Here is a 12,449-nt window from a genome sequence, read left to right on the forward strand (position 1 = left end):
CAAACTGGATTACAGGAGGTTCTGCTTAAATCTGAGAAGAAACTTGTTCCTGGTGAGGGTGGCAGAGCCTGGCCCAGGCTGCCCAGGGGGGTTGTGGAGTCTCCTTCTGTGCAGACATTCCAACCCGCCTGGACACCTTCCTGTGTAACCTCATCTGGGTGTTCCTGCTCCATGGGGGGATTGCACTGGAGGAGCTTTCCAGGTCCCTTCCAACCCCTGGCATTCTGTGATCCTGTGACACTTCAGCAAAGTAATTTGTAGTACCTTGAATGCACATTGGCATCAAACAGCAGAATCAGCATTTGAGGGGCTTTTGCAACCATAGTATCTTATGTTACCTGTAATGGGAGGTACAAAAACACATCGCTACTACAGGATGGCAAAGGCTAAACTTTTAATAGCATAATTAAATCACAGGTCCCCTCATCCTACCTCACCTGGCTAAGCCTTTCACCTGGAGACAAAACAGCCCATTCACTGTTAAGATCCTAAGTCAGGATCTGGTACACTGGGTTGCAAAACTGTCAAAACCAACCTTAATCGTGGTAAAATTTCAGCGGTAGAAATCCAATTGTGAAAAAACCTTTCACTTTTCATGACCTTCAAACCCTTTCTTCTAACTTAAGCTTCAATTAAAGAAAGTTACTGCAATAATCTTTTTTCCTTAGCCCAATAATATTTCAACTCAAGTCAACATGTTAAGACAATTTTAGAAATTAAGGTTTCCTACTTAAAAGGAAGGCTGAATATTCAACTACATTTCTTGGAAGATCTGTTCTGGTTTGTTTCTAAGCCTTTTCTTTCCAAACGTACCTGGCACCCCAGATTATTTCACTAGTATCACAGTGTCTGTCTCAACATAGTCAGAGGTTTGCAAGCACCTTTCAGAGACAAAGAAATAAAACACATTTGTCTCTGCTGTCAATAGTGCAGGGGAGAAGCAGGGAATAAAGCAAGGAATAAAGCATGGAATAACGCAGGGAATAACGCAGGGAATAAAGCAGGGAATGCCCAGCCACCCGTCTGGGCTGGGATCATACAAATCAGTTGCTTTAAAAGTAATGAAGCGTATAAGGAGTTATTATAATAAATTATTTTAATCAATGCCTCTTAGAAGCAGCTGCTCTTCAGAGAATGAGGAAAAGGAAAAGAAGCTATAATGTAGCCATGAAGAAATAGGAAGCTTTTTCAATTTGCTTTGCAGCTGCCTGGGTAGGTGCCTGGCAAGGAATAATCATGGCTAGAAATCACTTCCTAGAGCCAGAGCAGACAGGTTATAAATGGGCAGATTTATTGCACATATGTGGAAGGAAGATAATGACCTAGTTGATGGAGACAGGGGTTTATCGAGAAGATTGAAATTGTGCTGATAGAAATTAAATTTATATGGGATTTAGTAAGTATGCTTTGAGGAGGGACAGGAGAGACAGAAATATTTTCTATACAAGCACATATACGTGGTTAACAAGTAAAAAAGTGTCAGGTTAAACTGTTCCCGTCCTGCAGACACTTACACTGCACGCTACTGCTGTCCAAAGCGTTTGTGGCTGAGAGATCCAGCGAGTTGGGCCTCTGCGCCCTTCTGGGCTGGCTCTGCCCGGGGTTTCTGGCCACGCTCGGGACGCTGCCCGTGGCCGTGTCCTGCACGGGACAGGGGTTGCTGTTGTTGTTGTTGGCGTTTGTCCGGCCGCTCTCCAGCGGGCGCTCCCTCCTGTCGACCAGGCGGTCCAGAACGCCTTCGTCATGGCCAACCTGCTGCTCCCGCCTCAGCAGGGGCTCGTGCTCATCAGGGCTTGAGTTAATATTCAGTCGACTGTCCTCTCCGCTGAACTGGTTCTGAAGCATCTCCTGGGCCCTCTGCACCACCAGGCTGGCCGTCTGGCCCGACGGCACCGTGCCATTGGCGTACTGCGTCGTGCCCGCGTGGGGGTTCACGCCATGGCCTCTTCCCGCCACTCCGTTCACGGTGACCGTCACGACGTGAGGCTCTGCAGCATTGATAGTGTTCATCTTGGCGACGCCTGTTTCCACTTGCTTCAAGTTGGATTTGTGCTTGCCACCAAATTTTAACCGTGGCTCCTTTGTTGAATTTTTGGTGTTCAGGGGGAGGCTGGTAGGCCTTTTCGGAAGGTTCTGTTGCTTGGGCAGAGGATAGACCTGAGCAGATGGGACATCAGGAATCAAACACGCCTGACCGTTGCCAGCTTGCGTGAAGTCCTGCTGTCCTGTCACCTCTACTGCAAGTTTTATCAGCGGATAAAGCAAGCTGGAACTCGTGCTGCTGAGCGGATCTGGCCCGCTGAACTGCTTCAGTGAATGTTCCATCAGATTCTCATCAGAGCTTTCCTTCAGGTTCTTATCCACTTCTTTTGGATCCAATTTATTTGTCTCTAAGTCCTCCTCTGTGAGCTGCAGACAAACAGGGGTGGGCCCACCCGGCTGCAGGACGTTTGTAGGATGTAAGTTTGTTTCATCCGAATAAGGCATTTCGGAGATGGTGGTCATGCCAGTGCTGGGAGTGAGGCCGGTTGTGTTGGTGGTGGTGGTGTTGGTGGACAAACTGGTGACGCTTGTCTCAGGACTAGGGATGCGAGCTTGTGCTTGCTGCCGCTCATAGTTAATGGAGTTCCTGTTCTTTTCCCCCGAAGTCAATGGTGTAGTGGACACCGAATGTTCAGAAGAAATGTTCTTCACGATGCTGTCAGTGTGGTGGATTGAATCCTCAATGTAGGAAGAGGAAGAGTAATCCGGATATGGCCTTATCTTGGATACACGCTTATGATGCGACAGATTCCTTTAAGGAAAAATAAGTGATATTAAGACCATAGATGTAAAAATCGCCTAATATTATGATGCCTCTCATTTAAGAGAGCTGAACGTCTTTTCCTTTCTTCTCATGCATAAACTAAGGACAGATACAGTACCAACTGAGATATTTCAGTAACTCCCTTGAAAAGTCCTGAGCAGTAGAAAATTGTTTTTGCTAGGACAGCAGTTTTGTCATGGGTTTTATCTATACAACTAAATCAGATAACAGGAATTTTCTCCTATTTGTCCAATATGCTGTCGGTCCAGTTCCCTGCTCAGGAACTGCTCTGGTGGCAGAGAAATGATGCTGAAGGAGGGCGGCAAGAACCCAACATAAAAGTCACAAGGTCCTAAGCCATGAAAAAATCTATTATTTAAACAATTTAGGTAGTCTACGATTTGAACTTAATTTTTTTTATTACTGCCACATAGAGCAACATTGCTCTTCTCTCAAAGCCAGATCTCTAGTGTGTACTATTAAGCACTAAGGTCAGTTCTGCAAATTCTCACTCCCTCTGGATTATACATAAGCAGAGAACGCGCATCATTTCTCTCACCGGGGTCAGAATAACCACGATTTAAATGATGGCCCTGCGGTTCTTTAACTGAAAAGCTACAGGATTGAGAATCAATGATTTCCTGAACTCGCGGTGCCTGCAAAACGACAGTTTTTAGAAGAACGTTTTAAAAAAGAAATTCCATGCATCGTTTAGCAAGAGTCCTTAAAGACGATGCGCTTTGGATCTTCGCGAGCCTATCTGGCCAGTTTGCCTACGCTCAGATGAAAAGGCCACTCTGTGAGCAGTACAGTTGTTTACATAAAAGCTGCCTGAATTCCAGGGACACACGGGAGATCTGAGGAACGCGAGCCACGGGGATCGCACCATTTGACACCCCGAGGCGAGGAGCTCAGGTAACGCACACCCACGTCACGTGGCCGACACCAAACCTTTGCTCGTCTTACCGCTCGTTCTGCATGGCAGTTGACATAGGGTTGACCGTTGGACTAACGGATTTATTTCTCTCCCAAATCATCATGAGTTCTGCCATCCTCTCCTCAGCACACTGTGCTGTTAGTCGAGCTTCAGCATCTTGATCCCAACAGTCTTCGATTGTTTCTTTGAGAGACCTCACAGCCTGCCAGGAGACAAACAAAACCCCTTGATCCTAAATTATTTTGCCTTTATATTGTGCTTCTAATTTACTGGCTTATGACAGCATTCTGTATGCCTGAAAACAGACACAAGTTGGTGAGAAAGAGAAATGAAAGAGACACGTTTTCATTCAAGCTTGTTTACCCTAAATCCAGCAATATGCAGGACTCATCCTACCACACACCCACCAACCAGGAGGACAATTATTGAGGAAAAGGTACATTCCTGGTGCGGGTGCAGCCTCCAGCCAGCCCGCTCTGATGAGTTCATGCTCAGCTCTGCCCTGCATTATGGAAACGGGGTACTAAGGACCGAGGATGCTGTGGCAATGCTGTCGGCGTTATCCTCATAGTACAGCTCCTGGTCCCTGCCTCGCTTCCCTGCGCAAACACCACGGCCTTGCTCATGCCATTGCGCTTTTCTTCCTCTGCTTGCTGCTGTGATATCCCAATGACCGGGGAATCCACCCGCGCGGCGGGACGAGATTATTGCTGCCCTCGGGGATGGCACTGTGGGCGGAATGGTGCAGCCAGAGCTCAGGAGCCCCAAAATGTGCTGCCGTATGGTCAGCGGCTGGGACAAGAGACAGCGGAGGTGGTGAGCACCCAACGCTTCGGCTTGCGCGGCACCGAGTGCCGAGCACAGGCAGACACGGAGCGGCCCCTGCTGCCAATCTGTGGACACATGGAACATCCCACATAAAATCACAGAATAGTCTGGACTTGAGCCAGTCACAATTTCGATCTCTCTCTAAGGCAGCAGACGCCCTGCTCTGTCTGGCCATTTGCAAGACTCTCCCCTACAGGTTTCAGCAGCAGTAAATTTACTCGGTGTTTAATTTAGTGTTGTCTGTCCTCCAGCAGATCCTTTCCTTTTGATGTTTTAAGGATCATGAAAAGAGCGCAGTGATTGATGGCTGTGTAGATAGTTCACAAAACTGAAGTTCTAAAGCTTCACGTTTACCACAGTAATGTGTTTTCTATTAATTTCAGGTTCAAAGAGATCTGTACGAAAATGCACTATTTACAAGTTCTAGCACTCATTAGAAAAAGATAGAAGGGACAGAAAACCTGCATTATTCTATTACTCCATTAATATCCTTCAGTCCTGACTGTTGAAGTCGAGCTTGGGCCCTGCTTTGGCTTTGGATAAGGAGACAAGAACGCTGCTAACCTCCCAACTCAGTTTACAGCCTTCAGTTAGTTTATTCACATCATCTGCTCAGATTGTTGACTTATACAGTGAAAAATAAACTGCTATGAAGGTCTGTATCACAGCGCACACATTCCAGAAGTAGAACTGCTGCGTAGGTAATCACAAATTTAGGATTCCACACCTTTCGAGTGCCTTAATTATGTGACCTAAAAAATAAAACATGGCTTTTTATTTGTATTTCTCAAATGAAAAGGGTAAATACATTTCTCTAATAGATGGATTTGCATGGAAGTGTCATAACCCAAGGTGTCAGCACAGCTTTAAATCACAGCCCAAAGTCTTTTCTCCCATGCATTAGACAGGAGGGGTCAGAGCTGGCACCAGGGGGTTCTCTGGGCTGAGTTTTCTCGGGTACCTGCTCAGGTGTTTTCCTGGACTGCATCGGGGGGACCAGATTGTTTGAAACCCAGGAGAGAAATACAGATCATTTATTTATTCTTCTTCTCTCTTAAAGAAATGGTGTAGATCCATTCTTAGAGCTGGACTTATCATCATCATCATTATTCTTTCGCATTTTTGCAAAAAGAAGTGCCAACACAAAGAACATGTTAGGCAGTCTGATATGGGGATCATTGCTAATAAAGCTGGAGTCTATCAGCTTGTTAAAACAGTAGTCTGCAAAACCAGCCTTCTTGAAGTGTTTTAGTCACAAGTGTCTCCAAAAAGAGCTGTTAAGCCCGGTTCTTCCAACACTGCATTTGCCAGCATGGCTACAGTTAAAACACATTTCCTGTGTAGTTTGGGTGTGGATCTTTTTTTCCTCCCTCCGCCGACGGGCCGGCCAAAACCGTCTAATAAAGAACCTCTCCGTGAAGCTCGCAACTTGGTTCCAACACGTTTTACGACAGAGTTAATCCCGGAGACGACGCTCCGCTCTGTGTTCACACGTGTTGGCGGGCATGGCCGAGGTCTCGGGCTGCCGGGATCCCCACCAGCAAAGCCTCTGCAGACCCAGTGGCAGAATGCCAGGACGGGAATAACTAGAAGGATCTTTTTGAATGAGAGTCAAATATGTTATTTTCATACTATCAAGCTCCTGTAGCTGAAAACAAGTTCCCAGGTGGGACCCAGGAACTGTTTGCATCTCGTTTTGCTGTAATAAAAGACAAAACACTCCACGGAGCCGAGGGGACCGGCGTTACCTCAGCTTTGCTGCAGATGAAAGAAACAACCTCCTGACCGACTTGCCGTCGCTTGTTGGCCTGCAGCAGCAAGCGAGACTCCAAGCCACAGCTACACTAATTCACTACAACAAACAACATTACGAGGCTCATAGTCCCGAAAATCAAAATTGCAGAACAAACGAAGCCATATAAGATTTCTACTGTAGTTATGCTGAAATGATTGCTAGAAGCTGCAGCCTCTGCAAATTCCGAAGACTATACAACTTCAGTAAAAGTTTATTACAGTGTTTATAGATTTTGGGTTTGGAAGAGTATATTTATGCTTTTGCCAACTATTTTAGGGTGTTATTAGTTTATAAAAGGTAGAAAATGCCTTTATGTTTCTCATCCAGAGAACAAGTTTCTCACCCAGAAAACATAAGGCCACTTCATGGATAATACTATGGATACTGTCCAACAATTAATACAACACGTTACCTTCTGTGTATCACACTTCAGCATCTGATAATAATCATGGTATTATACTTTTCCTTAAAAGAAATCTAGCTTTCATGTCAATGTGTTTTTAAAAACCTTAAGTCAATATTTAAGAAGTCCAGACAGAAGCAGCTCTCAATCCTTAAATACGAACAAAAATTCTAAAAGAAAAAAACACATTCAAAAATTGCTCTTAAGAAGCAATTGCTTTTAATCAGCAGTATCTGATTAAATGATTGTTTCTTTGAAAATATTCTGTCTCACCAGACTGTTCTCCTTCCAGGCTTCCGGGAATTTTGGTCTTTGCTTCTCTCTAGACACCAAGACTTGCATATCTTCAAAAGTGGGATGGTTTCCGACTTCTGTCTGGAAAGCCATCTGGTACTCTGGCACGGATTCCCCTGTTAGCAAAAGGAAGAAAGGAAAATATATCACAGATCAAAAGGCGGATCGAGGGCTTCCAGGTGATGAAAGGTTGTATTCAAGTTGCTGTCTATCGATATGTTATCCACTTGTCCCCAAAGTGTAACTTAAGCTGAATGAGCTGCAAATGAACTAAGTGCTGTTGAGCTTAGAGGACAGCGTCCGATCCACTCCCGATGCTGTATCTTCAGAAGAGGATGGTGGCTGCGACACAATCTCGCACGTTTAATTTTGCGAGTTTACTTCCTTTTGGTTTATGTTACAGGTACGGAGGATTTCCCTGAATTTTCAGTGTCAGCGGCACAAATAAAAGTACAACTGACTAAAGGCTGCATTAAATCACAGCACCTTCCCATCCCTTCTTTCAGGAGGAAAGTCTGAAAGACACTTCAGGCACTTTTCTCAGTTCTAAGAACTGAAAGTAACGCCTTTGCCATCAGCCCAACTCTCCATGTTTGCAAACTCTGGACAATAACAACGATAACGCTCAAATTGCACTTGCCATGGGGCTTAACCAGGTAATTTAAAACCTTTCAGCAAGAACCATGAACTCAGAAATACCCTGTCCTGGCAACCAGCACCGTGAACACTAGATGGCACCGACTTAATGGCAAAACCATTGAGAACACCGTTCTTCACCGTAAAAAGCCAAGCCTGGGGAGTAGCTGATAACACTTTCTACTACTCCTACTGGTTTTTCTAGTTTTTAGTTACCTGGGAAGAGGTCAGTACATCTCATAAATATCTCCCAGTAGATAAGGCCTAGTGCGTACATATCGACTTGTTTCAAAGCAGATTCGCAGTCCCTCAAGTTCACTGCTCCTTCCAGCACTTCTGGGGCCATGTAGCGGATTGTGCCCACCTGGAAAAACACAAAAGCAAAGCTTCAAATCCGGGAGCGACTTCCAAATTACATTTCTTGTGGGTTTTTTTTTTTCCCTTAATACCTCATTTTTGATGTTTTCTACTGTTTAAGAAAACGCGGTTCTCTTCTAATCAGTTCTAGACTCTTATCGGGAGCCTAGTCATAATAAAATCCTTCCCCTACTCTCGCATTTTTTTGTATGTTCCAAAACAAAATGATTTTTTCCTTTACACGCAATACTATACAGCAGAAACTTTTCCCTTTCCTGAAATGTCTCTGTCGAACACCACGGTCCGTATCCTCATGGAGGAGGATGCTGCCGAGCGAGGAGGAACTTGTTCTCTTTATTCCTGGACTGTCGGCAAGAGCCTTAGACAACATCTATTCATTTCCACTTGGAAATACATTCAATTACAGCAATCGCCCAGCAGGACTTGTAGGGCAGTATTTTGGCACAGGGCTGTTCCGTATCCCTGCGTTTCAAACAGCGGTTTCTCTGATTCTTTGGTCAGGAAGGAGAGATCCACAGAGGACCAGTGCACCAGGTGTTATGGGTGTAGCACTTTCTAAGGGAAGGGGATTAGCACTGCAAAGCACATTCTTGGAAAGAAATATAAAGCTTTTCTGTAAAAGCACAAAGGCAACAGACAAATATACTGAACCAGTAGGGACTTCCGCTCTGTTTAAAACAGTCTCACTGTATTTCAGCATATTCAGGTGTCAGTGTATTTATGCTTATGCTAGAAGAAAACAACAACAAAACCCGTTCTCTGAATCAAAGCATCGTAAAAGAGAAAGCTCAAGAAACCAGTTTCTTCTTTCCGCCCAGAATCCATTCTAACCCACTCCTAGCAGATGTTTTCCCAATCTGTTCCTTAAATTCATCGAGTGATGCAAATTCTACATCGCCTTCCTCAGCAGCCCGTTCCAGACCTTGGCTGCCTGCTACAGATTAGAAAGGTGTCGTCACTAACCTAAATTTTCCCTCCTACAACGCAACCCCATTGCCTCTTGTCCCAACCACACTGAATGCAAACTGTTTATTCCTTTCTCTTTGTAGCAGCTGTTTACAGATTTGTCTTTGCTTCCCCGAGCAACCCTTATTCTTTCCTCTTTTCCCACAAGGGAATGTTTCCGAGCATCCCCTGTGATTCCATCCCTGTTCTTTCTCGGTTGGTCCATGTCTTTCTACATGCACTTACTCTTCCAGATGTTTCCACTTAAATCAGAAAACTGCAGGTGACACACAGAGAAAGGGTTGTAGGATGCAGTATGTCACTGTTTTGGAAAAATAACACCAAACCTGCTAAAGAATGTTTGCTCTTCAGTTCATCCTCGCAGCGCAAGGCTAAAGGGACCTGTACCGCATCACTGCAACCAAACGCACCTCGCATCCCTTCCTAACTGACAACACTCCAGCCTCCAGGGCTGCCAGCCTAATGATTTCAAAATGCTACATCTGGTTTTGAGCGTTCTGAGAACAAAGACGGTTTCTTCCCATCAAGGTTTCAGCCACTTCTTGCTCACGTTGCAGCGATTCCTCCCTTACAGGAATTGTTCCAACTCAACGTTCACCTTGTAACACTAAACCCAACTATCTTGCAGTGTTACTCCTACCCTAGTTTGTCTCGCTCTACACGCTGGTGGATCCCGGTGTGTGCTCACCTCGCTGATGGCTGCGTTGTCCTCCTCACCCGGGCGCACCAGTCTGTTTCCAGTTAACTTCATGGAGAGCCCAAAATCGCTAATGACACACGTTCCATCGTTCTTCACCAGTACGTTGCGGCTGTTCAGGTCACGGTGCGATATTGCAGGTTTGTAATGGTCTGTTTGGACACACGCAAGTGCCTGTTACTATTTGAGCAGTTCTACTGTTTGGCAAAGTGAGAGAACCTCATTATGTCTGCTCAGCTATTACAAACAGAAAATCAACTTATCTTTTAGAAAACCAAAATTTCTGCTTCTTTGTAATGAGCTCCACGTTATGCTATCTATAGAAAACTGACTGGCATTCAGAGTTGCACAGTATCTACACAATATATGGGTCTACTTCTACATACAGTTTTAGTGTTTGCCAATAAGCTCCTTTCCAAGGGATATTTCTGTGTGATTTTGGCAGGGGAGACACTGTGTACTGAAGCACAGAGCTGCTGCCACAGCCCCCACAGCCACTCTAAACGCTCTCACATCCACACTCCTGTGTCAAATGCGGCACCAATATTTACATTATGATTGAAATCGGCACCTATTCAGAAGGTATGTGGACAATGTTGTTCCAGAGAGTCTGAACATGTTCATCTTGCAAGGGATCTGATCTTTTCCAAAGAATAATCTCAGTCGCTCCTAGCTGACACGCAATGGATTTTGTTAGTAAAGCAGCCAGCACTACAGAACCGGTTTTACTGTGGAATTTATTCTAGTCCACGAGTCCCTCCCCAGCATTCGCAGCCCAGCTGATGGCTGTCTCCTCCTTATGATGTCAGGTTTACACATTTGCTGGCTGCTGACGGACACACCTGTCTGCACATTCCGAAATGACGACATTAAGATGAGAGCTGCAGTTTCAATGGCACATAAGAACACTGATTTAGATATTTTCAGTCTTACACTTTTAACAGCATCTTCGGCTGACATTCTTTGCTAGACTTGATGCTTAACGTTTGAGATACACAGCTTGGAATTTTAATCCAAACAGTAGCACCTTAACAGAGAACTAATGATACCACCCTTTTATTTACCACCAAAAAGCTAACGCTTCAGTGCCAGGCCATTTTCTGCAGCCTGATACATCACAGATCAGGATATCTGCTTTATAATCACGCTACTTCAGCTGCTGAAATGCTGGCTTAAGCACGTAAACAGAAATATAAAGATATGAATCACTCTGTTGTCACGCACGTAAACAGAAATATAAAGATATGAATCACTCTGTTGTCACATCCAGTGCTCTAACAGAACACTAAGAGTCCAGCAGTATCATTTCTACACAGCGAAGACTCAGCCTTAGACAAAAGAAAAAAAGAGAGATATATGATAAATAAAACTACAGTGGACTTAGAAGATTTAATCATGTCTCTTTGCATACACAGTTCACACACAAAGGAAAAATCGCTTGGGTGATTTGTGTCTGAACTGCAAAAACAAACACAGCGCTCCATCTGTTCGAGGCAGACACGCCGTGCCGTGGGCCTGCAGCCACGGGTTGCCATGGTACGGCGGCACCGCGGACTCCTCATCTTCATTTCCTACCGTACGTAGTCTCGCAGACAAAAAAAAACCCAAAAAGGCAGGAATCCGGCACCTGCTAGAGATAAGAGAATGTCTTGGCAGCCCTTCCCGGCCTTACCTCCGCGGGGCAGCTCCGTGTGCAGGTACGCCAGGCCCCTCGTTATGGAGTGCGCCAGTCGACAAGAGCTCACCCAGTCGCTTGTGTGGAGACTCAAATATTTGCACAAAGAACCCTAAACAAACAAACAAACCTGGGTTAAAAGCACTGTCCAGTTGAGTAATTCCAAATCTTTAGGAGAGTTAGTTTTATCTATGTGATCCCGCTAACTGCTTCTGTGTTTACCCAGATGTCTTAAACCACAAAATTGGACCAAAATTTCATTGATTTCTAGTGCTGTCATTTGGTTTATCTGGAGAAGTGGAACAGAAGATTTATCGCAGAATAACAAGGATTGCCTTTTAGGAATAATGATGTTCACTATAAAACAAAGCATCCACTTGATTTACTCTTCTGCAAAAGTCCTGTTGAACAACAGAGGAAGAAAGAACCGCAGAGACCAGCCGGGGTCACTGAACCACGGCACCTACGGCAGAACCCTCCACAGCCCTCACCTGCTGCAATCCATTCATGCATCGAAACAAAAAACAACACAGGTAATTCAGAATAGGAGCGAGTCCACAGGCACCGAAGAAACAAGGAAAAACAACCTCATGTCCCCCTTTGCTTGAAAGAGTGAAAAATAAGGGATTTTTTAGTAATTTGCTGGGGAATCTCTAAGAAAAGCAGAAGAAAGGTGTCAACTACGAGGTGTTCTAGAAACCAACAGAGCTATGTGAGCACAAGCCAGACTGCGAACTCTGGCACCTCTGAGCCGCTGCTGTCACATCGTCCCCAAGGACCGTCAAGGCCGTTTGCACAAACTGCACCTCCGCGTGTGAAGAACAAGTTGTCCAGTTGTCTCTGCACGCATATTCCAATACAATTATGAATACGAACTACCCTGAGTTTGCCCCTTTAGATCTATAATCTTAAAGATGGATAATTTCTTGTCAGAGTGGCCCCTGAAAATGCTTTATTGTAAAATGGGTGATGTAGCATTTGGTTCAAGACAACGTGGTGTGCGCCATCGGAGCCTGTAGGGCGGTGTGACCCAT

The 12,449-nt window shown here is 45.0% G+C and overlaps 1 protein-coding gene across 2 annotated transcripts in view; it reads right to left on the reverse strand.

The window, feature by feature from the left end:
* BMPR2 (bone morphogenetic protein receptor type 2) overlaps positions 1-12,449 on the reverse strand; it is an 88,744-nt gene that overhangs the window by 6,281 nt on the left and 70,014 nt on the right. For both annotated transcript variants that reach the window (XM_065069491.1, XM_065069490.1), the window contains exons 7-12: positions 11,413-11,527; positions 9,732-9,892; positions 7,916-8,063; positions 7,043-7,179; positions 3,773-3,945; positions 1,515-2,794 (exon numbers count right to left, since the gene is read on the reverse strand). In XM_065069491.1, the coding sequence (XP_064925563.1) occupies positions 1,515-2,794; positions 3,773-3,945; positions 7,043-7,179; positions 7,916-8,063; positions 9,732-9,892; positions 11,413-11,527 (2,014 nt within the window). The remainder of the gene's footprint in view (positions 1-1,514; positions 2,795-3,772; positions 3,946-7,042; positions 7,180-7,915; positions 8,064-9,731; positions 9,893-11,412; positions 11,528-12,449) is intronic.

This window comes from Columba livia, chromosome 7, assembly GCF_036013475.1.
Source record: "Columba livia isolate bColLiv1 breed racing homer chromosome 7, bColLiv1.pat.W.v2, whole genome shotgun sequence".
In the NCBI taxonomy this organism is placed as follows: Eukaryota; Metazoa; Chordata; class Aves; order Columbiformes; family Columbidae; genus Columba; species Columba livia.